Here is a 27,859-nt window from a genome sequence, read left to right on the forward strand (position 1 = left end):
TAATTAAGTAGTACTTTAAAGTATTTTTTACTTTAGTACTTTACACCACTGGTTAAAAGTGTGACCAGTTTGGAGTTTTGTACTAAGAGTGATTGTAGTAGGTGCATGCTTATCAATAACTGGAAGAAACAATTTCATAAATGCATCAAGTGCAGCTTCTGGATGCTTCTCATTATACACATCAGACCAACAAGTATGATGTGTTGTTAGAATGAGGGGATTAGGAGTGTTGTGCAATGGCATTATGCTTTCTACAATTTACACTAAGAGCAGGAGGCCTATAGATATGTCTGGAAATCATCCTGCTACTGCAGCTGTACAATGTTTCCACTATAGATGAGAACATCTTGTTTGTGCAGCCGTGTTGACTCAGGTGTCTAAAAAGGATTAATGGCATCAACTGAAAATGGTTGTCTAGCAATGACCAACAACCAACTTGACAGAGCTTGAAGATTCTTGAAAAGAATAATGGATAAATGTTGCACAATCCAGGAGACTCACAGCAGTAATCACTGCCAAAGGTGATTCTAACATATATTGACTCTAATCAAGAAATGCAGGTGTTTTATGTTTCAATATTATTATTCTTTACAAATGTTAGAATTTTTCTTACACTTTGACATTACAGAGCATTTTCTGTAGATCATTGACAAATAATGACAATTACATCCATTTTAATCCCACTTTGTAACACAACAAAATGGGGGAAAAGTGGTTTGAATACTTTCTGAAGGCACTGTACAGTACATTGAGTCCGACTAAACTGCATTATCCTGGTAAATTGTAGTATTACCCTATGCATTGGCCTAGGGTCAACTGAAAAGCAAAGCAGTGGGATACATTTCTCCTTGTATTTTCTTACTGCTATTTAAATTAGATATGCCAATTAGATGAATTGTTGAAATAATATTTGTTAGATTGTTAAATTGTTGGAGGTATGTTTGATCATCAATTTGAGAATACTGGGCCTAGCTGCTGCATATGATAGGGCAATGTGTGCTATGCCTGTGTTGTATACGACATGATATGACAGTAGGCTACTAGTGTCTCTAGTTGATGTGATAGCAATAAGATCCGGCAAGTTTGTCAATGGAGCCATGAGTAATAGCGGGCAACGGTGCTGGAGCTTTCTTTGACCAAGCCTCTCCCGGGTGGCGCAGTGGTCTAGGGTAGCTGCGCCACCAGAGTCTCTGGGTTCGCGCCCAGGCTCTGTCGCAGCCGGCCGCAACCGGGAGGTCCGTGGGGCGACGCACAATTGGCATAGCGTCGTCCGGGTTAGGGAGGGTTTGGCCGGTAGGGATATCCTTGTCTCAGTATGTAAAAAAATGTAATAAAATGTATGCACTCTACTGTAAGTCGCTCTGGATAAGAGCGTCTGCTAAATGACTAAAATGTTAATGTAAATATATCAAGTCTCTGGCTTTGCATTAAAAAAAACGCAGTTCTTCTTTTGGACGCTAGATGGGGCATAAACGCATTATTTGACATAGTTAGCCTACGCTAACGGCAGTCTGTTTGCCCCAGCACAGGACGAGGGAATGGGCTAGGCTGAATCAAGCACTCCTGCGTGAAGACAACTTGTGTAAGTCGCAAGCCGCCAAATACCAATGTAGAGTTTATTTGAGATTGGCGTATTGGTAGCTAGCTAGTTACCAAGCTATAGTAAAAGCTTCGACGTGAACTGGCTAGCATTTGAAGTGCGTTTTGAACGTGCCATGCGTTGTTGGCTAATGTTATGCTTACCAGCTAACGTCATCTAGATGTCAGAGCTTATTCTGAGCCAGGTTAATAATAACAACTAACTACTGAGAAAAACGTCAATCCGCTGTATTATTTGCTTAAGAAGTTAACGTTAACTAGCTATATCCCGACTAACTTGGCTGGTTGTAGTTAACGCGTTCGCTAGCTAGAACTGATAGCTACTAACTACATGTCAAGTGTTTGTTTTTAGCTGTCAAGTTAGCGCTAGCCTTCTAACGTTAGCTATTTCATAACGTAATTAAAAGCCACAATCTGCAATTCGTTATAACTAACATTTGTTCAGCCAAATTAACGTTACTCCAGCCCCGTCATTTGTATTTAGTAAGTATGGGCCTCCTAGCTAACGTTAGCTAGTTACTTTACACAGTTGCTATATTTTAAGTTGTGATGGGGTTAATTAGCTATCTACCTAACTACCCAAGACGGTTGTACTAAATTTGCTCTCTTGATGCGTTTACACTTTTTATATATAAAAAACATTCATTCAAGTCATTCAGGTCCTGCACTCAGGTCCAAAGTTTGCCTCACGTGCTCGACCAGATTAATTCACTACTTTGCACTACTAGCCTATAGGGCATTGGGTGCCATTTGGGATGCACACTCCCTCTGTTCTACAGTCAGAAAAATACCTCGGTTACAAACATATTCCATAGGGTCTACTGCCAACTATGAAATGTGCTTCTTTACTCATCTGTTTGATCGCGCTACTCGACAGCTGCATCTCCAGTTCATGGTGAGCAGCGATTTGGTCAGGAAGTGTAGTAAACCATGGTCATAATACCAGGGTTAAAAATAGTGGTGAACGCTCAACCTGACATTGTGGTTTTGTGCAACCTCTTGAGGTTTTTCACAAGTTATGTCATTCATTCAGTATGCTTCTGGTTGCTGCTAGGTCAGACTATTATTGTGGTTAATCAGTGTTGAATAGACACTCTACGCCTGGTTTTATCTCAAGCTTTGCTAGGAGGGCTTTCAGATATCCTATTACACTTGTTTTGTTGCCTTGCGTGAAAGCAGAATTGTACAGAGAACTTTAGTTGTTTTCGCTATAAAACGACAAAGGCAATATTTTCGTTAACACTAGCCAACCTGTTAGGCATGTGATGTAACCTACTATTGCATCATACAGTATTTTCTTGCATCAAATACTGCCTATATGATGGACCACATCATCCAATTTACAGGACAATTTTTAGGACCAAGAGAGAAGGGGGTTCTGTGCCACTCTTGCCTCGAGTGTGTTTGAGTGCGTTTTTCAAGGCCAGGCCTTTTGTGAGACATTACAAGATCCCTCTCAAAAATGTAATATGGACAAAAGCTAGCCTGCAAACAGAATTGAATTGACCTGTAAATTTAATTAACACAGTGGAGTGAGCAAGCCACATATATTACAGATGCTAATTGCCAAAACACAACACATGCACCTCTGTCTTGTCACATTAGCGCTCAGCAATTCATTTTCATATGCGTTATCGCAGTGCATTGCTGTTGTAGTGTATTTTGAGACCATCCAGCTATAGTTTTAACAAAGTTTGGTGGGTGGACTGCAGCGATTGACTTGGTCGTGATGCCTCCCCCTTGGCATCCCTGTGACCTACCTTTTCTTCTGCTTCTGCCTCTGCATTGCTTGCTTTTTGGAATTTTAGGCTGGGTGTCTGTAAAGCACTTTGTGACAACTGCAAATGTTAAAAGGGCTTTATAAAATACATTTGATCTATATATTTTTTATAGTTTGGATATTACTCACAATGACACAGTAGGTAGCCATTGTTCCACAAGCCCTCCCCCAACCTCACTTTCTTACTGTTTCCATAATTCTCCTGTCTCTCACTTCCCCAATGATCTTTTTACTTTCTCCCTCCCTCCCTTCCTTCCCCTCTACTTTGGTGCTATTTTATTGCCCGACCACTTGGTTTCCAGTGGTGGACAAAGCGTTCTCTCACATACGAAGAATGAATGTGGACGCTGATGTTCGAGTTAGGACCAAGCACAGAGTCTATGGTTCGGTTCACTCCCCCCTCTGACCTTCTCTTGTTTGACCTTTCTAACGTGGTGGCTCTGCAGTCTATAGCTTGCCCTCTTTCGTCTCTGTTTTTGAGCGCTCTTTCCCTCACACATCGAAAACCCCAGTTTTTCTGCACAAAACAGAGGCTGTTGCTTGTCATTTTGTATTTATGGATCCACATTAGCTGCTGCCATGACAGCAGCTACTCTTTTTGGGGTCTGACAAAATTAAGGCAGTTATACAATTTTTAAACATTACAATACATTCATAACAGATTTCACAACACACTGTGTGTGCCCTCAGGCGCCTACTCTACTACCACATATCTACAATACAAAATCCATGTGTACGTGTGTGTATAGTGCGTATGTTATCATGTGTGTATGCATGTCTCTGTGCCTATGTTGGTGTTGCTTCACAGTGCCCGCTGTTCCATAAGGTGTCATAATAATCAATAATATTTCAACCGGACAAAAGCTTCGTCAATATAAAAGGAAAACAAGAAAGGCGCGCTCTTGGTCGTGCGCATGAAAAACCTCTGGGACACTGCAGTTTCCACTCATTCAGAGTGGTCTTACTCCCTCATTTTTCAGAATACAAGCCTGAAACAATTTCTAAAGACTGTTGACATTTAGTGGAAGCAATAGGAAGTGCAATTTGAGTCCTAAGTCATTTGAATCTGTATAGGCAGTTGATGGAAAACTACAAACAAAAATCCATCCAGGAAGTGGGATTTCTTTTCAGGTTTTTGCCTGTCATTTCAGTTCTGTTATACTCCCAGACCTTATTTTAACAGTTTTAGAAACTTTAGAGTGTTTTCTATCCAAATCTACCAATTATATGCATATCCTAGCTTCTGGGCCTGAGTAGCAGGCAGTTTACTTTGGGCAATCTTTTTATCCGGAGGTGAAAATAGTGCCCCCTACCCTAGTGAGGTTAACAAGTTAGAAATGATTTAAACACACTTTTCTGTAGGCTACTATTTACTAGTTAACAAAAAATCATGTCATATAAAATATATTTACCCCACCCAGTATTGTAATCAAAACTTACCAGAAAGCATGTAGTCCTTGGCTCAGACAGTGTAGTAGTGTGGGCTCAATAGCGTCTCATTAGTGTGCAAGATCTTGAGAATCAGCTGTACATGTGTTGGATGAGTGCACTGCACATGTGATTGAAGAATGCACTGTGCATGCAGAGTGTTAGTTTAACCAAAATATGACATAAGACTCTTTTGATGAATATAAGCAAAATTCCCTATATTCTCGCACTTAACTTCCCTGGAAATTTACCGGAAAGTTTCCAACCCTAGTTGTTTGTAACTACCCTGGTAGGTTGACTGAACCTGAACCAGGTTGCAGGCACTGGTTACAGTATGAAGTTTCCTTGAGTGGGCAGCTTGATGAAAGCAGCTTCCCACAAGAATGGGCATTAGGTGAGGCAGATGAACCTGTAGCCCTATTACTTCAACAGTATTACTTTAACATGAGATCCTCTCTAATCTTTACAGGCGTGTGCTTCTGAAAGCAACGCCACCACTGGCATTTGTATTTTCTGTAAATGTTATCACCTTGTGTTGCTTCCACTGTATCATCAAAGGTATTGTCTGAGTTTCAGAGATGGTCAGAATATGAATTGTATTTCCACCAACCCTCTATGATGCCTGACACAGTCAGTGTCAATTGGAGTTACAGGCATACATGTTGCAGCACTATTGAAATCTCCCCAAGAGGATATTACTGGAAGTGTGTGTGTGTGTGTGTGTGTGTGTGTGTGTCACTGTTGACCAAGAAACATCTCAGGCTAGTCTGAACCTCACCTTCATACACTCTTTAAAGCCAATGTTTAGGATCAGCCCTGACAGGGTGTTTGTCAAGTGTGTGTCTATGGAATGACTCCAGTGGATGCAGAGGCTAGCCCTGACGTCACCCCTTTACACAATGCACAACAAGCAGGCCTTTTGTCACCCTTATCCTCCCACATACTGCTCATAATGTCCCGGACTGTTTCTCTGAATCAGAGGGAGGGAGAGAAAGAGGGTCCTTTATCGTCGACACCAAAAGGTCTGTTTCATGCCAATTCCTTCAGTCAGAAATGATGACAGTAGGGGTGTTAATCGGTTAGCCAGCAGAAATACATTTGACCTGTCATGCATATCGGTCTGTAGGTTAATTTGCGCACCTCCCGTTCTTCATTCGGATGCATAGGCTATAGCCTGCCTACCTTTGATTATCAGCGCGCCTCCCACCACTTTGCAATGTGAGCTTGTGGCAGTATAATTGTTTGAAACTTGAACGTTTTACTTTACTTATAACGAGGTAAGTCTTACCTTGCTTCAAAGTAGCCTTGTGAAAATCCATCCATAGAAATGTAGAGGCAATTATTTTATAAAGAATTGCTCGTGCCGTTAACCAGCATTTTTGTCCTGTTTTATTGGTTTTCATATCAACTTTGTTTTGTTGTCCAGAAGCCAAAAGCACAATCCTAGTCATATTAGCAACCCATCATAGTAGTTGCTATTAGATTCCACATCTTTCTAAGTTTCTAATGGAAATGTTCATCTGTCACGTGGAACTACTCACATTAGGTGCGCAGTTTAGAACTGTGATTTCCGCAAATTGCTTTTGGGCAAGTGTTTGAAAATGTTTTATATTAGCTGCTTCATTACAGGAGTTCCATGTTCAATAATAGGCCTTTTCACTGTTTCCATTAAGCTCTTAATAAAAAATGTTCGGTCCTTGTATGCATGCATAGTTTCAGAGAGGAAGAGGCGAAGCGAGAGGTTTCACTTTCTGTCCAAAATAAGTCCAATGTATTTCTATGGCTTATTTTGGGCCTAAGCTTGTCACCTGCCTTCTCGTCTTGGTACGACTCCCTTTCGTTAGGGCGAAAACATAAGCATCTTGTCATTATATACCGATCTCTGATAGTATTTTCTGTTGGTCACTTCATTTTACTGTTTGGAAAAAATGTAACCGTTTTGTTGACCAGTTAATGAGGGTCAGTTAGTCAGCAGCAAAATTGACAAATGTGCATCCCTAGATGACAGTTAAACCATGCTACAGCAATGTGTGCAGTATTATATATAGTTTTACGTTTAACTACAAGTTGTAATCTTTCACTAGTCTTTTGAGTTGGAGAGTTGAAATCAATATTAGTAATTTGAACCACCAGGAGATGTCAGTCAGTTGGTTGGCTGGCTGCTCAGTCTTTGAGTTAATAAATATTGCTCACCCCAGCTCCTCAGAGTATCTGGTTGTTGAGATGTTGACTGAGCTCCAGGTCTGTACTGTAAATGAAACTGTTCTCAGTCAAGTTACCGTCTATGAAATAATTTCTCATCTAATTCTCAGCTTTGAGTTTGTAGAGGCGAAAGAAAGGCTTGGGTAGACGACAGAGGCTTACCAGATGTGAAGAAAAGAGAGAGAGGGGGATGGTAGAGTAGGTGACAGAGGGAAACTGATTACATGGAAAGGGATAAATGAGATGGAGTTGAAGTTTGTCACACGATCCTAGTACCAGGTGGCAGAGAGGCTGCCAAGGCTTGCCAGAGAACACTGGACTACAACTCTTCATTACACCTTATCCACTCACTTCCCTCTCTCCCCTCCCTCCAGGCTCTCCTCCATCTAACCCCTTCCCCTCCTCTCTCCCGGCCCCTGGGTCAGGGAATGTGCCAGCCCCGGAGATGCCTTACGTGGATCGGCAGAACCGGATCTGTGGCTTCCTGGACATCGAGGAAAACGAGAGCAGTGGGAAGTTCCTGCGCCGCTACTTCATCCTGGACACCCAGCCGGGCAGCCTAGTGTGGTACATGGATAACCCTCAGGTAACATACAGTAGGACAGCTGGCGAGCATTAGCTGTTAGCATTGTGGCTGTTACTGTTAGGGATGGGCATTTTGAAATATTATATATTACAGGTAACTGCCAAAATAATAGGGTGTTGGGCCACCACAAGCCGCCAGAACAGCTTCAATGCAATTTGGCATGGATTCTAAAAGTGTCTGGAACTCTATAGGAGGGATGCAACACTATTCTTCTACATGACATTCTATCATTTGGTGTTTTGTTGATGGTGGTGGAAAATGCTGTCTCAGGTGCTGCTGAAGAGTCTCACAAGTAGGGCCCTGTAAAAGTGTTCCTTTTTTTTAACTTCCTCAAAGTCCTTTTTATTTTTTCCAGGTGTCTGTTTACCCCCAGCTTTTTTCTTGCAAAATCACACTTTTTTTAATAGAACATCCAATTGAGTTGTTTTTCTATGTTGACTACAATTCTTAAACCACATCAGGAGACCATGTTTTAGGTTTTGGATTTTTGTTGTTGTAAATGTACTCATTAATTCCAATACGCACATAGCAAGAGGCTGTTGGTTAATGGTGTTTTTGTAGCGCACGTGATGGTAATCATGATATTATTCTGCCAGGTAAGCATAGGCTACTATGTAGTTAACATTGAACTGTTTTTGGGAAAGCCTTTCCATCCACCAGAAGATTTTTCATTAGCATCATCGCTAACGGCTACACAGTGGTAGCTGTGCACACCGTACATACACAGAGGGGGACTCTCGTTGCCTCTTCAAAGTCACTGATGCAAGTCACTGATGCATTCTGTTCATGTCTTATTACAAACTTTGTTTTTTTAATTTGTTAAGTTAAATAAATGTTTTAATATTGTTGAATTACGTTTTATTCTCTGGATTCCGTGATTCCGTCCGTGTTTTCCGTTTCGCAGATTTTATATGGCCCCACAAGTGTTCAATTGGGTTGAGATCTGGTGATTGACACACACCCTTTAACCCCCCCCCCCCCCCCTCCCCCCCATACTCCTTTTAAGAAGGAAGTGGTCCGATGAAGCAGATGCTAAGCTACAGGACTAGCACAGACTGGAATATGTTCCTCGATTCATCTGATAACATTGAGGAGTTTAACACATCACTCATCGGCTTCATTAAACCCCTAGAGCAGTGGTCACCAACCTTTTTTGAGTAAAGATCACTTTCACAGTCAAAAAGCATTTTTTTGCATTTACCAAATAAAAACAGTTCTGTAGGAATGTGGTTTTTGCAGTAGGCAGGCCTAATACATTATCACAGTATATTGGCTATATGCTCGCCTGCCAATATTGTTTTTCTCAGATTTCAAAACTATATTTCAAAACTAGAGCTTTGATAACAAAATAGATCACTTCAGGTCCTGAAACTAACTTTTTTGTTTAAAAATCTACCAGCCACTGAGATTTTTTACCAGCCAACACGTTTGTGCCATTATTACACCAAAAACAAAAAACGGATGAGCATGCTTTGTAATGTTTCAAAAACAAAGGTATTACTTGTAAGCAGTTGTGACCCTTCATTCAGGGCAGGGTGGGGCAGAGCCACCTGTTTTGAGCCCCACTTGTTTAGCTAAAACAAATATATTTTTTGTTTTCCTGTTTTTGCATGTTATTTTTGGCATTAATACATGTCACATATCAGTTTGCAAACAATGTAAAAGTTAATAAGGCCACACACAACTATGGTCTCTTATTTGCTTTCTTAAGGCGGCTCCAAAATGCAGGTGTTTCAGCCTCGCTCAGTGCTTTCTGTTGTGGTGGGGCAGTCAGCAGAAAATACACAGCGTAGGGGTTTTCTTATGTTCTCTAGTTGTGCCGGAATTGGCTCAGTGTTCTGTCACTCAGCGCAAAATCTACAGGGTGAGATAGAAAGTTCAAGCCCCTTGGGTGCTGCCATAGATTTATATTAGAAGTGCCCATCCAAGAAGGCTCAAGGTCATAAAATGACGTCAAATCACGTTATATCTACCGTAGCTTTGTTTGGACTGATCATGTCAACATCATACTTTCAAAAGCTTAGCTAGCAAGCTAGACAAGCAGTCATCATCATGAATCAAGTCGACAATTTACTGGCAAATCTTTTTCAATCTTTGTCATATGAAGAGAAATTGAAGATATAACCTATCGGTGCTCATCGGCCATTGGACATAAACATTAGACAACAAGTTGGAAATCTCAATTTCAAAAATGAGTGGTTTGGAAAGAATCAGTGGCTAACTGCAAATGTTGCAAAGCAATCACTAGCCTGCTATTCAGTGGAGAGGGTATGTGGTCCAAGTCTGGGTTTAAGGGTCTCTTTTCCAAGCTTTAACGGATAAACATGCAACACCATGGGCCAGAAAAGGTTGAATACATTGACAGTATGGCCAATCAAGCATGACTTCTGCCGCGCTCAAAACAAATGGAAACTTAGAACTGGGAAATCTCAGATTTCATTGAGTTCAAGACAACTGAGAACTCTGGAATAAAAACTAGCTCTGACTGGGGAACTTGGGCCTCTTTCTAGAGCTCCGACCTGAAGATCATTGACATCATGATTCGACCGTGTTTTTTTCTGAGTTCCCAGTTGTCTTGAAAGCACCATAAATCCAGAGAATGCCAGACTTTGATGACAAAGTTTGATGACAAAGTTTGACCACAAGAAGGACTGCTGCGCAATCTTGTTCAAGTGAGCACAGCACAACAAGGTGAGTCCAAAAATTTATTGTATGCTGCTGCATAAATTATGTAATATGCCAGGGAGATATTTATACTGTAGCAAAGACGGTAATACTAAGTGTATGCTGTGTATTAAGCTGTTAATAGCCCATGTGCCTCAACCCAATAATTTGTACCTTTCCCCTATAGGCACATGTAGCCTATAGCCTGTTTTAGAAAAACTTCATCATTGAATATTGTAAGAACTTCAATTGTCTGCTTATATGCCCCCTTTATTTATCCTATGGTACTGACTTTGTGTACAGGAGAATATTGTAAGAACGGCCCATGTTCTGAATTCTGATCAGCTATGTTTTTTTTAAAAAAGGCAGTAAATGAGGCTGAATGAACTGTTGCGCTGCCAGACAAGGTTCCACTGATAGCCAGGTGTAGCAGTGGTAAGGTTTCACGCCATGGTGCTGAAAAGAAAGCTCTGCTGTTGGGACAGCTTTATGTAGGTCATAACAGTTGTTGGGCACCGTTTGTCACCATTATAGTGCAATTATAATGTGTTATGGCTTTGCTGGCATTCAACAACAAATATTTTTGAGTTTGCCCCACCAAGATTTACATGCTAAAATCACCACTGCTAGTAAGAAGTGATGTCGTAAATTGCTAAATGTTATAACATTTTGTGACCCGTGTCTTTTAACCAAAATATCACAGATGAGACTAATGTTCAGCTGCTGAAGCGTACACTCCAAATATTGAAAAACAACCTAGCTTGTGAACAAAACAGTGTAAATAGCAAAGGCTCACTTTAGTAGACTTTTGAGTAAACTAGACCAACTTTTATGACTGTGCGCAGCACTTCAAAAAATGTATCTTCACTTCAACCACAGTTCGCACAGCTCCCCACCAGGCAGTCTTGATGCGCAGTGCGTGAGGTGGGATACATAGGATTCGTAGGTCTTGGTGTGATTAGCTACCAGCTATGAAACAAAAAGACATAAACACTTACAAAAAAGCTACTGCAGAATTGATTTATAAATGTGCTCATACTTGACCTATTTTATTCGCAAATACGAGTGAAATGCTTGCACTGTGGAACCCTGGCTAACCTCCAATGTGGCTGGAGAAAGACATTTTGCCTGCCAATTCCAAAATCTATCCTACATTTGCGGTGTGGCGGGTGTTCATTTTAGGTCCTGGATTAGTTGGTGTAGCACTCACGATCGACTGGTTGGTGACCACTGCCCTAGAGTCTTGACACACTGATGCTTCAATCTAAGTAACATACAAAAGAAATCCCCATCAAAATCCACCAGTTCCAGCTAGAGATATCTGTTACTTTGCATTGGCTGCGTTTTATTCCACTGCATCCGCCTATAGTCGCCATTCCCCATCTGCGGTGGTTTGTGGCATAGCTACAGCGCTGTTTGTTAGGTCAGGAGACATCCCGAAAATTGGTATTTTCACAAAAACGTCTGTATCATCAGAACAGTTTGACCACATATGACCATTCTATAGAAAGGGGAGACTCTCACAAACATGATGGTGTTTGCTTGAGGCAGACCTGTTACTTGAAACGCATTCCTTGTGACTACCTCATGAAGCTGGTTGAGAGAATGCCAGGAGTGTGCAAATGTGTCAAGGCAAAGGGGGATACTTTGAAGAATCTCAAATATAAAATATATGTTGCTTTGTTTAACAAATCCATATGTGTTATTTCATAATTTTGCGGTCTTCACTATTATTCTAAAACGTAGAAATTTTTTTAAAATAGAAAAATCTTGGAATGGAAACGTCCTCTCATTGTCAACTGCGTTTATTTTCAGCAAACTTATTAACATGTGTAAATATTTGTATGAACAAAAAGGGACGTTTCTTTTTTTTCCTGAGTTTATATAGAAACACATTGAATAAATCAATAAATCATAAGGTTTTGAAGTGTCTGTCATATATCAAGGCGATAAGCTCAGGATATATATAACTCAGCAAAAAAAGAAATGTCCCTTTTTCACGACCCTGTCTTTCAAAGACTGTTAGTAAAAATCCAAATGACTTCACAGATCTTCATTGTAAGGGTTTAAACACTGTTTCCCATGCTTGTTCAATGAACCATAAACAATTAATGAACATGCACCTGTGGAACAGTCGTTAAGAGATTAACAGCTTACAGACGGTAGGCAATTAAGGTCACAGTTATGAAAACTTAGGACACTAAAGAGGCCTTTCTACTGACTGAAGAACACCAAAAGAAAGATGCCCAGGGTCCCTGCTCATCTGCGTGAACTTGCCTTAGGCATGCTGCAAGGAGGCATGAGGACTGCAGACGTGGCCAGGGAAATAAATTGCAATGTCCGTACTGTGAGCGTACTAAGACAGCGCTACTGGGAGACAGGACGGACAGCTGATCGTTCTCACAGTGGCACACTACGTGTAACAACATCAGCACAGGATCGGTACATCCGAACATCACACCTGCGGGACAGGTACAGGATGGCATCAACAACTGCCCGACTTACACCAGGAACGCACAATCCCTCCATCAGTGCTCAGACTGTACGCAATGGGCTGAGAGAGGCTTGACTGAGGGCTTGTAGGCAACAAAGTTGCCTATGGGCACATACCCACCGTCGCTGGACCAGACAGGACTGGCAAAAAGTGCTCTTCACTGACGAGTCGAGGTTTTGTCTCACCAGGGGTGATGGTCGGATTCGCGTTTATCGCCGAAGGAATGAGCGTTACACAGAAGCCTGTACACTGGAGTGGGATTGATTTGGAGGTGGAGGGTCCGTCATGGTCTGTGGCGGTGTGTCACAGTATCATCGCACTGAGCTTGTTGTCATTGCAGGCAATCTCAACGCTGTGCGTTAGAGGGAAGACATCCTCCTCCCTCATGTGGTACCCTTCCTGCAGGCTCATCCTGACATGACCCTCCATCATGACAATGCCACCAGCCATACTGCTTGTTCTGGAGTGATTTCCTGCAAGACAGGAATGTCAGTGTTCTGCCATGGCCAGAGAAGAGCCCGGATCTCAATCCCATTGAGCACGTTTGGGACCTGTTGGATCGGAGGGTGAGGGCAAGGGCCATTCCCCCCAGAAATGTCCGGGAACTTGCAGGTGCCTTGGTGGAAGAGTGGGGTAACATCTCACAGCAAGAACTGGCAAATCTGGTGCAGTCCATGAGGAGGAGATTCACTGTAGTACTTAATGCAGCTGGTGTCCACACCAGATACTGACTGTTACTTTTGATTTTGACCCCCCCCCCCCCCCCCCCTTTGTTCAAGGACACACTATTCCATTTCTGTTAGTCACATGTCTGTGGAACCTGTTCAGTTTGTCTCAGTTATTGAATCTTGTTATGTTCATAGAAGTATTTACACATGTTAAGTTTGCTGAAAATAAATGCAGTTGACAGTGCGAGGACGTTACTTTTTTTACTGAGTTTATTAAAGTAGTAAAGGCCTAATTCAATATTTGATCAAATCATTTAAAAACTATTTTTTTATACTTAAATTGATCCTTAAATTCATAATCAAATATCCAAATTATCCATGGTATGACCTTAAAACAATTCCAAATGTCAGCTTAGACTTTTAAGAATTAATAAGTGCATCAACGACGTTTTCCCCACAGTGACAATACAATACGTACAGTGCCTTCAGAAAGCATTCACACCCCTTGCCTTTTCCACATTTTGTTGTGTTACAAAGTGGGATTGAAATGGATTTAATTGTTATTTTTTTGTCAATGATCTACACAAAATACTCTGTCAAAGAAGAACAATTCTAACATCTGCTGTTTCCTGAAGTCCACGATCATCTCCTTTGTTTTGTTGATGTTGAGTGAGAGGTTATTTTCCTGACACCATACCCCGAGAGCTCTCACCTCCTCCCTGTAGGCCGTCTCGTTGTTGTTGTTAATCAAGCCTACCACTGTAGTGTCTTCTGCAAACTTGATGATTGAGTTGGAGGCGTGCATGGCCACGCAGTCATGGGTGAACAGGGAGTACAGGAAGGGGCTAAGCACGCACCCTTGTGGGGCCCCAGTGTTGGGGATCAGCGGGGTGGAGATGTTGTTTCCTACCTTCACCACCTGGAGGTGGCCCGTCAGGAAGTCCATGACCCAATTGCACAGGGTGGGGTTGAGACCCAGGGCCTCAAGCTTAATGATGAGCTTGGAGGGTACCATGGTGTTGAATGCTGAGCTATAGTCAATGAACAGCGTTCTTACATAGGTATTTCTCTTGTCCAGATGGGATTGTGCAGTGTGATGGCGATTGCATCGTCTGTGGACCTATTGGGGCGGGAAGCAAATTGAAGAGGGTCTAGGGTGACAGGTAAGGTGGAGGTGATATGATCCTTGACTAGTCTCTCATAGCACTTCATGATGACAAGTGAGTGCTATGGGGCGATTAGTTCAGTTATCTTTGCATTCTTGGGTACAGGGACAATGGTGGCCGTCTTGAAGCATGTGGGGACAGCAGACTGGGATAGGGAGAGATTGAATATGTCCGTAAACACACTAGCCAGCTGGTCTGGGCATTCTCTGAGGACGCGGCAAGGGTTGCCGTCTAGGCTGGCAGCTTGTGAGGGTTTTACTCACGTCGGCCACGGAGAAGGAGAGCCCACAGTCCTTGGTAGCGGGCCGTGTCGGTGGCACTATATTATCCTCATAGCGGGCAAAAAAGGTGTTTAGTTTGTCTGGAAGCAAGGTCAGGGTTCTGTGCAGGCCAGTTCATCTCGACAAACCTTTTCTGTGTGGACCTCACGGGGCGTTGTAATGCTGAAACAGGAAAGGGCCTTCCCCAAACTGTTGCCACAATGTTGGAAGCATGGAGTCGTCTAGAATGTCATTTTATGCTGTAGCGTCAAGATTTCCCTTCACTGGAACTAAGGGGCCTAGCCCGAACCATGAAAAACAGCCCCAGACCATTATTCCTCCTCCACTAAACTTTACAGCTGGCACTATGAATTCGGGCAGGTAGCGGTCTCCTGGCATCCGCCAAACCCAGATACTTCAGATTGTGAAGCGTAATGCATCACTCCAGGGAATGCGTTTCCACTGCTCCAGAGTCCAATGGCGGCGAGCTTTACACCACTCCAGCCGACGCTTGGCATTGCACGTGGTGATGTTAGGCTTGTGTGAGGCTGCTCAGTCATGGAAATCCTTTTCATGAAGCACCCGACAAACAGTTATTGTGCTGACGTTGCTTCCAGAGGCAGTTTGGAACTCGTTAGTGAGTGTTGCATCCGAGGACATGAATTTTACGCTCTTCAGCACTTGGCGGTCCTGTTTTGAACTTGTGTGGCCTACCTCTTCGCGGCTGAGCCGTTGTTGCCCCTAGACTTTCCACTTCACAATAACAGCACTTACAGTTGACCGGTGCAGTTCTAGCAGGGCAGAAATTTGACAAAATGACTAGTTGGTGTAATCCTATGATGGTGCCGCGTTGAATGTCACTGAGCCCTTGTTTGTTGATGGGGTTTGAAAGGCTGTGTAGTCGATTTTTATACACAAATAGCCAAATCCACTAATTTGAAGGGGTGTCCACATACTTTTGTATATATTGTGTAGCTACCGCAATTACCTCATACCCCAGCACATTGACTCGGTACTGTTACTCCCTGTATATAGCCATGATATTTTTACGACTAATTGTTATGCGAACTTTTGGAAATGAAGCTTCTCCTCTCTGTGCCAGCCCTACAATCTTTACAGACTTAGCGAGTGTGCTAAAACCTAAGGTATTCATGCCTTTTGCGGAGAGTGAATAATTCCCCCATGTTCTTTTTATAGAGAGAAAATCTGTAAGTTCAATCAGAATCTTAATAGCCTAAATCCACTTTTGTTCTCATTTTTTGTTGAAGTTCCCCCGTAACCCGCTCTCTTCTTTAGAATACCCCAAATGCATAATATGAGAGCACCCCGCATATAAGGTCATGGTTTGCATCAGAGTTTATAACAATATGCAGTATTCAATGCTATATAATAGTTCCTCACCTAACTCTTTCCCATATAGAACCTGCCCATTGGTGCGGTCTGTGTTGGCTCACTCAAACTGACATACATCTCCAAGGTAAGAGATTTGCTAATGAATTTGCACATCATTGATTTTATACTTTCTCGATAGGTGCTTGTTGAAAAAAGGGATATTAATATACACTGAGTAAACCAAACATTAAGAACATCTTCCTAATATTGAGTTGCACCCCCCCCCAGACACAAACCAATGTGCCTGGCATCTGATATCTCTTTAACCTGGCTTCTTCCCTTCATCTACACTGATTTGAAGTGGATTTAACATCAGTAAGGGATCATAGTATTCACTTGGTCACTCTGTCATGGAAAGAGCAGGTGTTCTAAATGTTTTAAATACTCTGTGTACGTTCACTGTGAGCAATCGTTAATTGTGGTTTTTGTACTTCTCTTGCCTTGTAGGTCAGCGACGCCACTAAGCAAAGACCAAAGGCGGAGTTTTGCTTTGGTAAGATTGTTTTGAGAATAACTATTCTCTTTCCTCTGCTCAATTCATATGGAAATGTTTGCAACTTGGCTGGGCTTTTTATGACCTTTTCAGTATTTATAAACCATAGCCACAGATACTGTATACAGAGTTCTGTAAACTTAGTTCTAGATTTAGAAGGTTAGTGGACATCTAAACTGTAGTGGACATCCCCATACTGTATTTATTTATCTTGCTCCTTTGCACCCCAGTATCTCTACTTGCACATTCATCTTCTACACATCTACCATTCCAGTGTTTAATTGCTATATTGTAATTACTTCGCCACCATGGCCTATTTATTGCCTTACCTCCCTTATCCTACCTCATTTGCACACGCTGTATATAGACTTTTTCTACTGTATTATTGACTGTTTGTTTATTCCATGTGTAACTCTGTTTTGTTCTATGTGTCAAACTGCTTTGCTTTATCTTGACCAGGTCGCAGTTGCAAATGAGAACTTGTTCTCAACTAGCCTACCTGGTTAAATAAAGGTGAAATAAAAAAAGTTTAAATAAAGTTTATATGGCCATGGGCTCTTTTCCCCCAGTTGTGTGAGCTGAATTGGCCAAATGATGAAGTCATATGAGGGTAGCTGAGTCCATGTTTCTGTCCAGCAATACATTAATATCTTTTCAGGATTGACAATGACCATCTGTCTGCCCTGACAGATGCCACTATGTACACAAGGCTAGAGTGTTTAGATTAACTTGAACCTGAGGGAGGAATGCATACTTGCCCTTCTCTCACCTCTTTCACCTCTGCTTGCTTTCCCCTTGACATGCTAAGGACATCCCTGCAGAGGCATGCAGGGTAGCAGCTGACCAGGGTACTTACTGTATATGGTCCCTTCTTGCCCTCTTGGTTTATCTGGTTCAGAATTGTGTGTGTGTGTGTGTGTGTGAGCATTTAAAGCTGATTTTATGGTCATTCCGGCATCTGCATTGGCCGTACAGCATTTACTGCGATGCGGCCTCCGTAGAAGTCAGAGCATTCATACTACTTGTGCTTTGCGGTGCAGAGCTGTTGTCACGGATGTGATTTTGTGTTTATACAGGACGTACAGCCCCACCTACCGTCAACCAATCATGTCAGTGTGCAGCTATACAGAGCCCTCCGCATTGCTAAAACATTTGGGAGGCGCACAGCCATGCAGTACGGAGCTTGATTTGGCCTTCACAAGCCTCCGGACGTTCCGCGGTTGCGTCGCACCCTATGTACGGAGCCTCAGGACCGTATTGCCACATCAGGCATAAATTGGCTTTTAGGCTTGGGTGGTATACCTTATAGCGGCATATTTGGAAATAGCCACTATGTTTTATATATTTTTTCAATATTGTCAATACCGTTAACTATTTATTTGGAAGTTTTTTTAATACATTTGAATATTTGTAACTACTTTTTAACCTCTTAAATGTGAAGTCCCACGTTTGGGGGCCCTGCGTGGTTCTGGTACCGGTTCCGACCGACATCTTTGCTTATAAATTGATCTGTCGACACCATAGATCGAAATGAGCGATAGCCCTGGTTCCCAACGGACACAGTAGTGTAATTTCTTTTTTGCCCGTGTGACGTAAGATGTGAGATCTGAAACCACTTGTATCTGGGATGTCCCTCCTACCATTTACTTTGCTCTTCTGAATTTCCATCAACTCTTGGCTGAACTCACCACTGACAAAGCACATGCGTGCAATCCTTACATTGTAGTGCAGTAGGAGAGAGTGGTTTCATCACTGTAGCACATTCAGAGATTGATATATAGCCATTCATCTAAAATAATTCAGATTTTAAACCAAAAAAAATCACTTTTAGAAGGACAATATTAATGAGATGAAAGGCGAGTTCCTAGCAAGTTCAGGAAGACGGGGCAGACGTTTTGATCAAGAGAGAAAATATGCAATGTTTCTCTAACACTAAACATACAAATATGTATTTTACAGTTATAAGGAAGGTGAAATCTTAGTAATTTTATAATTTGATGACACTATATTTATAAAGCATACAAGTCCGTTCAAGCCTTGTTCGTACAGTTTTGTTGAATAGGATATGCATCATAAAATATTTCATATTATACTTGAACTTGTGTCCTGAAAAGTGACTACACCTCAGCAGTTTACTTTTTTTTTTTACCAGAAAGATGAGATTTTAACCTTTTTATTTGAGTATGCAGCATTACTAGTTATTGTTGTTTATGGCCATCTCATGTTAAACAATAACTGTTGGGGGGTTACGTAGATTTACATTTAACTGGTTTTATGTAAATAACTGCAGTCCTCTTGTGCAATACGTTAGGAGATACGTTTTTCAATTTGAAGCTTACCGGTTGTCCCCAGTTAGGTGATGTTTGTTAAAAAGCACACAACGACGAGAGCCTTGTGAGTCACTCACTGTTGTGCAGTACACGCCAGGTGATTTGGTTACAGTATGGAATTCACAACTAAATGTTTGCCGGCTAAATATTTTTTTACTATTAAGTTAAGTCTGAAATGTGCTAAATGCTTTGCAATAGGGCATTTGGTTTGATCATTTAGTAGCTAGTTGACTGTTTAGCGAAGGGGTTAGCTTCTTCCAAAATCAAGCTTCACTTGGTAACAGCAGAGAATCCCCTCCTGGATCATAATGTTTGTTTTGTGCATGCAACAAACTGTGAGTATAACAATTTGTTTTATTATTTGTATAGCTTTATAAGCTGGCAAATATGTCCTTAAAATAGGTCAGTGGATCAGTGGGGTTTGAAAATAGTGCACCTTGTGTTGAGTTCCGTTATTTCCGAATATCCTGAGGTGGCACAAGGTTGGTATGACAATCTGGAAGTCCCCCATCGTCCTCAATTGGAGGAAACACTACGTTTACTGTCCCTGTTTGGGTTTTGATAGGATGCTGGCATCCTAATCGAACCCATTCTAGATAGTCTGGGGCATTTTTAAAACCGCTGTTTGCGTGTATTGTTTTGTTGATTTCGACTATAATTACCACCGCGCCTCCCTACCGCACATGTGTTAATGGGTGTTTTCATTGAAATCTGTTTGAGAAACGCAGTCATACTTCCCAGATGGACTTACAATAAAATGAGAGTCAGAGTGGCAAGTTCATGTCTGTGTGTTTGTGGCTCTGATGCTGCTGTGTGACTCAACCACACATGTTTTGTGTGTATGATTGCAGCTGTGAGTCAGATCTTAGACGACCTCTCCCAGCTTGTTAGTCACTTCTATTGATAACCCCCACCACCTTTGGTACACACCTCTTCAGCCAGACTGTGTTGGTACAGCTTAGTGGGGTAAATTGTTTGTGGTAACATGGTATACACACCCCTGTCAGATGATACCATTTTAGTTTCATTTTAGCACATTTAGATGAATTGCCTGATCTTATTTTTTCCCATGGTCTACTTGTTTCAGTATGTTTAACAAAATGCCCATGCCATGTCTGCCTGTTACTGATTCTCTCCCACTCATTGAATCCACAGCATTAATGTTCAATCAATGGTGATGATCTCTCTGCTTTCACTTTCTATCACTGTGGGATTTGTATGGACATAACAAGTGGGGATGTGACTTGTGAGCAGGACTCTAAAGTGCAACCATTTTATTGTCAAATATTTTGCTGTGCCAGATAATTTTTGTAATGATTAGGCTTCGCTGTACTGCTGTTTCTGAGTGCCCTAGAGCACAGATTCGTGACCATGGTGGTTGCACCATTACTACAGAGAGCCACTTGTCTCAAAAGTTGTCACCCATATTACCGGCATAAAGTTTTTTTCCTTCTATTGCGCGTTGGCGCTGGTCTGGGTGCATCTCTGTTGGCATTTTACATTATTAAACTGTCGCAGGCTGCTCCAAAACCACTTGCGGGCCATTAACACCTTGTCAGTTATGTTATCTCTAGTCCAGCAGATGAAATAATTGTTCCATTTTATGATGCAAGTATCGAGCTTGGTACACTAATACAAGATACCTTAAGGAACATTTTTAAGATTGGAGGCAGTCTGGGAAGCCTGTCAGTCAACCGGATTTCCTGTTGGAAGAAAATAGGGTAAAACAGGGATAATAAGAGCCCAAAATCTGTCTTCTCCAGCAGGTGCCGTTTTTTCATATTTCTTTGCTCACCAAGCAAGGAGTTTTTGTATTGGCGGTCAATGAGTGTCGAATTTGGATAACACATTTTATGGCTTATTTGCTACGTGTGGCTTATTTGATCGAATAGAAGTTTTGTAATGCCTAGGTTGATATGAGTGTACTGATTTAACTTTGAGAAAAAACACTATCGGAATTGTGCCTTTTGTTCACACGCGTGTAGCCCTCTCATTGGCCCACCTGATCTTGCCTCCACCCGACTGTTTTCCATTTTTGAAGAAATGTATTTTCATTGTTAGAGCGGCCACTAGAGTATCTGGTCAATATAATGGGTAATCTGTGGGTTAAATCATTCCAAACAATATTGAAATTAATTGTATCTAGGCTTGTGCGGTATCCAGATTGTCATACACTACATATTCAAAAGTATGTGAACACCCCTTCAAATTAGTGGATTCGGCTATTTCAGCCACACCAGTTTCTGACGCGTAAAAAATTTAGCAACCAGCCATGCATTCTCCATAGACAAACATAAAATGGGTTTCTATGGCCAAGCAGCTGCACACAAGCCTAAAATCATCATGTGCAATTACAAGTGTCGGCTGGAGTGGCGTAAAGCTCTCTGCCATTGGACTCTGGTGCAGTAGAAATGTGTTCTCTGGAGTGATGAATCACGCTGAGAGAGTGAGAGAGACTTAATGATGATGGTGTTGGAGTTGTGCTTGGCCACGCAGTCATGGGTGCACATGGAGTACAGGAGGGGACTTAGCACGCACCCCTGAGGGGCCCCCGTGTTGATGATCAGCATGGCATAGATGTTGTTGCCTACCCTTACAAACTGGGGGTGGAGGGAGGTCTTTAGTACTGGGGTCCTTAGCTTAGTGATGCACTTTGTTGGCACTGATGTTGAACGCTGAGCTGTAGTCAATGAACAACATTCTCACATAGCTGTTCCTTTTGTCCAGGTGCGAAAGGGCAGTGTGGAGTGCGATTGAGATTGTGTCATCCGTGGATCTGTTGGGGCGGTATGCGAATTGGAGTGGGTCTAGGGTTTCTGGGATGATGGTGTTGATGACCAGCTTTTTAAAGCATTTCATGGCTACCGACATGAGTGCTACGGGCAGTAGTCATTTAGACAGGTTACCTTCGCTTTCTTGGGCACATGGACTATGGTGGTCTGCTTTAAACTTGTAGGTATTACAGACTCAGTCAGGGAGAGGTTGAAAATGTTGGTGAAGACTCTTGCCAGTTGGTCCGTGCATGCTCTGAGTACATGTCCTGGTAATCCGTCTGGCCCCGTGGCCTTGTGAATGTTGAACTGTTTAAAGGTCTTTCTCACATCGGCTACGGAGAGCGTGATCACAGAGTCATCCGGAAGAGCTGGTGCTCTAAAAGGTATTTAGCCCGTCTGGTAGGCTCGGCTATGATGTAATTTAACACATTGATCAGAAGGGGAGAAGGCGACGAGTAGAGGAAGTTAGGGATTAAATAATTACGAGAGAACGATGTATGGAGACAGGAGTGCTCTCTGTGCCAGAATCAGGAATTGACCTAAAACCCCTTTGTGATTGACAAGTGCGTGTGTGATTTGTGATGGCCTCGAGCCCTTTTTTGTTTATCTTGTTAAACAAACATTTTCATGTCAACTTTTGATTTGGGTCACTCACTATTGTCTTCCTTCTCTTTCTTGGCCTTTCCCTTCCTCTTTCTCAGTCATCAATGCTGGCATGAGGAAATTCTTCCTCCAGGCCAATGATCAGCAGGACCTGGTGGAATGGGTGAATGCTCTCAACAAGGCCACCAAAATCACTGTGAGTCTCACTCAATTCTGCACGGTCTTCTATTACTAAGGACCTGAAGACCCTGCCTAGTCCTCTTTAGAAAATGATGATTTCCTGTTCGTGGCTGAATATTTCCTTAAAGTGAGTAAAATCTCAAGATTTCACTTGTATGTGAGTCAGAGAGTGACTCAGGATGGTGTATTCTTGGTACCTTTCTGCCCTTGAGTTGGGGGAGCTGTGCAGTACTCCCACTCTACTCTTGGAATCCCTCCAACCTCAAAAAAGGGCTAGGAACAGGAGCGGATGTCTGCGGAAGTGATTAACCAACATACACAGAAATATGGTTGTCCTAAGGTGTTATCCCCCTGAAACAGTCACAGAATCGAGGTCTACTGTACATGTTATGAATGTTTGTCACACTGTTTTCTCTTGCAGGTGCCAAAGTCATGTAATGCCCAACAGAATGTGGAGAACCAGAAAGCTCTTCTGGACATCCTGGGACCCAAGAAGCAGGTCTCCTACAGGACTGACATCATTGGGGGAGTTCCCATCATCACCCAGACGCAGGTAGCCAAGGCTAGCCGCCCTACCTATCCCTAACCCTAGCTAGTTGCATGTCAATAGAGTTGCAGTTGATAGTTTGAGCATCTACAGTCTTTCTTTAGGGGACTATCCAAATAAAGTGGGACTGAATGTGCCATAATGACTTATGTCTACCCCCATAACTCGGCCTCACTAGATATAGCCTTTCCTAGTCAGCCTCTTATTTAGTTGTAAATTAACTGAGATGTTGTGGATGTAAATCACCTATGGTGTATTTCCCTCCAACAGCAGGAAGGGGGTGAGGGCCAGGAGGGTTCGGAGCGTGAGTTGCTGCGGAGGTCGTACAGCCAGCTGCCATACTTTCTGGGAAGGCCGACCCAGGACCGGGCGGTCATCAAGTCTGGCTACTGTGTGAAGCAGGGAGCTGTGGTGAGTGTAGTGGGGTACAGTGAGGGGCTCTGAGTTTGGGGTATTTTAGGTTAAAGTATGAGGCCATGAGTATGAGGAAGTAAATTGCTATTTTCTTTTCCCCAGATGAGAAATTGGAAAAGGAGATATTTCTTACTGGAGGATAACACCATGAGTTACTTCAAATCAGATCTGGTAAGCAGTTTTCATTAACGCTGGAAAGCATACCAGAATGACTTTTTACACACTCACACTGGGTTTGTCCGCTCCACCTCAAGTCCCTGGAATCTTATGCCATTTCTACACATGTCCTAGCATGCCACTGTCTCTGTGCCCTACCCCCCCCCCCCCCCCCCCCCCCCACACACACACACACACACACACACACACACCACAAAGCACTTCCATGCTTGCCCATATTTTGTACCAGCATGTGTCTATTTGGCATTAACAGTGGACAGTCTTTCTCCCTTGTCTTCCAAATATACTGTATCAATAAGGTCTTGAAAGTTGGTTTTACTCGACAAAGAGGATTCCCAAAGACTGTGGAGCAAGTGTCATAAGGATATAGCACACGTTATAGCACTATGTTATACATTTTGGGCTCTTAAAATGTTATTTTTCATTTTCTTGAACCGCTCCCCCTCTCTCTTCAGGAGAAGGAGCCTCTGAGAATGATTCCATTGAAAGAGGTCCACAAAGTTCAGGAGTGCAAACAGAGGTACTGCACAACTCAACATTGTCATGGTAAAACGTAGCCTCTACATCCACCTACATTTAGCATGTAGCCAACTTTGATTTTGATCACTGTTGGCTTTGTATTTCCAGTGACATCATGATGAGGGATAATCTCTTTGAGGTCGTCACCACTTCTAGGACTTTTTACATCCAGGTGAGAAGAGACCAAACATCTTTTTACCAACACACTATTACATAATGTCTAAATCAGGGATGGGCAACTTTGGTGGGGCTGGCGGCCACAAAAAATCTGAACTAATGATGAGGGGCTGGAGTGGCCGCTGGCGTACCATCCGGGGGGACCCACAGCCATACACTGGCTGAAATCAGTAGATGATAGGACATTGACAAGTTGTAAATACAACAACTACTGATATTTTATCATACAAAAATTGAGACATGTATGGTCTGTTTACATACATTTTAAAGGCTATTTATACAGAAAATGTGTATAAAACCCGTATAAACTGTATTTATGATTATATGACAATGTTTTAGGTTGACAATAATTATATTACGCAATTTCTGATATCTCCTGCATAAATAAAATCAGGATTATGCCTGTACAGCCATTCATTCCAATTAGACTGGTTTGATATTCTCCCTAACTAATATGTCTGCCATTTTCACCCCATTCTGGAACTTAGAGGGTTTATGACATAGCCCCTCTGGTAATTTAATAGAATCTCTATGGTCGCCCCCCTTTGGGCCAATTGAGATATCACGTGTGACCTAGTACATTTCTGTTAATCACGATAGCTCGTGCCTTGGGCCAATCAGTGTATTTTTGTAAATGCTGGCTCTATGGTAAGACGCATAATTTACCCAAGTTTCATCAGAATCGGTCCAGTGCTGTCTGAGATATCACGTACAGCAGCCGGTCCACAGTCCCCTCCCCGATTTCTCCTTGGGGGACAATTAGCAGTTTTATAGCTAATTTCCTGCAATTTTACATATTTTGACATGTTAATATAATATCTGAGTGAGAGTGACTTTTAAAATCATTGGGGCCCCACCGGTCAGTAATTCGACCATGATTACTACAAGTTTAGATAGCTAGCTAGACTAATTTACCAATCCTGCCCAAAAGATTTGCTGACATGGGCTAATTGAGTGATAATGAATCATGTTCTAAAAGCAGCTCTGCAGTGGTCACTAGCTGGCACAGCCACAAAGTCATACAATCTGATTTTAAACCTAACCTTAACCACACTGCTAACCCTAATGCTTAACTTTAAATTAAGACCAAAAAGCTCATTTTTGTTCATGAATTCTTACAATATAGGTCATTTTGATTTAGCAGAAGGCCTATCTAAGGGGATATCGCTCACTTCTGTCTCCAGGACAAGACTTGTAACAATAAATGTCAACCTGTGACTGACATAACAAACAAAAAACGCTGATGCACAACCACATTTCAAATTCGCACCTTGTGTATTCTACTATTGTAACTCAACCGTAAATTGAGAACCCCAAGAATGTTTTGAAATATATTTTTGGGAAATTGATCCACGGGCTGGCAGCCAGTTGCCAATCCCTGGTGTAGATTAATGTCAAGAATTTTACCCCTTCACTATATTTCTTTCCCTCACCCTTGACTTTCCCCACTTTACTATTTGCCCCTTATCCCCACTCCCTTCCTCCATCCCCCTGCCTCATTCTCCCGTCTCCTCTTTCTTTGCAGGCTGACAGTCCAGAGGAGATGCACAGCTGGATCAAGGCTGTCTCTGGTGCCATCGTAGCCCAGCGGGGACCTGGGAGATCTGCAGCCACAGTATGTAACCACCCAGCAGGCCACTGTGGTTATAGGGCTACTGCATGCGCTGTCACTTCTGGCCAGTCTCCTGTCTGTCTGGTCCTTAGTAGCAACACAAACTGATCTGATCTCCATTTGTTTCACGTGTTCATGGCAGCCCAAGCCAAGAGAGATGGCTCAGACACACACCACACACACACAAACAGTGAGGATGCAGGGAGGAGTGAAAAGTATGTCACATTCTGTACTGACTGCAGAGGGTAGAGGTTGGCATTCTCACCCAGGTCCCCCTCCTACTGTAGGTATTTGCCCTCTTTGTGACAGTGGCATTGCATAGGCAATCGCCACATCAGGGTTTCCGTTAGAAAAATGTGGCACCGGACATTTGACCGGCAGCAGTTTAATTTACTGGACATTTGAGAAATGTACCAGACCCATATCCATTGGGTGCGTAACCTGATAAGGGCGTCCACCCACTGTGCTCAAAATGACAGATCACATTTAGATTGTGGTAATTCTTCTTAACAGAACATGCAAGTCAAGGATGCAACGACAAATTCTGATGTGCGTTTGAAGATGTTAGCGTAACTGTCCACGTGTACTTTTCCTCAGCCAACAAGACGAGTAACGAACAGCAACATCACTAGTCTATGTCAATCTACTATCCCCCGTAGTAGAAAAGTGTACCTATTCTATTGTTCAGCTTGTCGTTGTTCTGTGCGAGGAAGAAATAGCGTATTCCAAAAAAACTCTGGGACAGTTGTGGGAGGATACATCACAAATTCATACAGCCAGTAGCCTAGACTACATCAAAAACATTTTAAAAAGCAATGAGGCTGATGCAACAGAGCAGAACGTTTAGCATAAAATGTTGATCAACTATTATTTGTTCACATTATAGGCGCAGCAATGTGCACAATGCGGTAGACTACTTGCTGATGTTCGTTGCATAATGCAGTTAGCAGTAAAACACTGTAGTCAAAAGTGCACTGCACATGCGAGCGATTTCATGAGACTGAGATGAAAATATCTGTCAGAAAAAGGGGAGGTCTGTTTTCAAATGATGGCGCAAAGAACATTAACAACTTCATAGTTAAGAACATGATAAAAATATGGAAGAAAATGTAACGGATTCTACAAGAATCAATATCACTCCCTAAAAACACACCCCTATGGAACAATCCTTGGATAGCTTTTCAGAATTCACAGATAACTTGTCCCGCATAGAAACTGTAAATTACTTGGTAATAGGAAATACAATTATTTCCATGACAGAATTAAAAAGCAATTTTGGTGCCACCAAAGTCTCTGGTTTCGCGCCCAGGCTCTGTCGCAGCCGGCCGCGACCGGGAGGTCCGTGGGGCGTCGCACAATTGGCATAGCGTCGTCCGGGTTAGGGAGGGTTTGGCCGGTAGGGATATCCTTGTCTCATCGCGCTCCAGCGACTCCTGTGGCGGGCCGGGGTGTTTCCTCCGACACATTGGTGCGGCTGGCTTCCGGGTTGGAGGCGCGCTGTGTTAAGAAGCAGTGCGGCTTGGTTGGGTTGTGCTTCAGAGGACGCATGGCTTTCGACCTTCGTCTCTCCCGAGCCCGTACGGGAGTTGTAGCGATGAGACAAGATAGTAATTACTAGCGATTGGATACCACGAAAATTGGGGAGAAAAGGGGATAAAAAAAATAATATTAAAAAATAAATTAAAAAAAGGAATTTTGGACTGACCAATGTAGATATTTTCAAATACATGCAACTTAAGTTTCATATCACTACATTTCGATCTAAAATCTTTCGGATATCAGAGCAATGTTGGG

The 27,859-nt window shown here is 42.4% G+C and overlaps 1 protein-coding gene across 15 annotated transcripts in view; it reads left to right on the forward strand.

The window, feature by feature from the left end:
- Positions 1-1,366: 1,366 nt before the first annotated feature.
- The window catches only part of LOC139570956 (pleckstrin homology domain-containing family A member 1-like), a 41,965-nt gene continuing 15,472 nt past the window's right edge, over positions 1,367-27,859 (forward strand). For 4 of the 15 annotated variants that reach the window (XM_071393319.1, XM_071393329.1, XM_071393328.1 and 1 more), the window contains exons 1-11: positions 5,766-5,829; positions 7,384-7,595; positions 16,268-16,324; positions 16,687-16,732; positions 22,538-22,635; positions 23,041-23,172; positions 23,437-23,577; positions 23,683-23,751; positions 24,213-24,277; positions 24,385-24,448; positions 25,979-26,068. In XM_071393319.1, the coding sequence (XP_071249420.1) occupies positions 7,455-7,595; positions 16,268-16,324; positions 16,687-16,732; positions 22,538-22,635; positions 23,041-23,172; positions 23,437-23,577; positions 23,683-23,751; positions 24,213-24,277; positions 24,385-24,448; positions 25,979-26,068 (903 nt within the window). In that variant the 5' untranslated portion in view covers positions 5,766-5,829; positions 7,384-7,454. Of the gene's footprint in view, positions 1,583-5,759; positions 5,830-7,383; positions 7,596-16,267; positions 16,325-16,686; positions 16,733-22,537; positions 22,636-23,040; positions 23,173-23,436; positions 23,578-23,682; positions 23,752-24,212; positions 24,304-24,384; positions 24,449-25,978; positions 26,069-27,859 lie in introns of those variants that run through there. The other 11 variants (XM_071393323.1, XM_071393326.1, XM_071393315.1 and 8 more) reach the window with 8 other exon arrangements.

This window comes from Salvelinus alpinus, chromosome 3 (genome assembly GCF_045679555.1).
Source record: "Salvelinus alpinus chromosome 3, SLU_Salpinus.1, whole genome shotgun sequence".
Taxonomy (NCBI): Eukaryota; Metazoa; Chordata; class Actinopteri; order Salmoniformes; family Salmonidae; genus Salvelinus; species Salvelinus alpinus.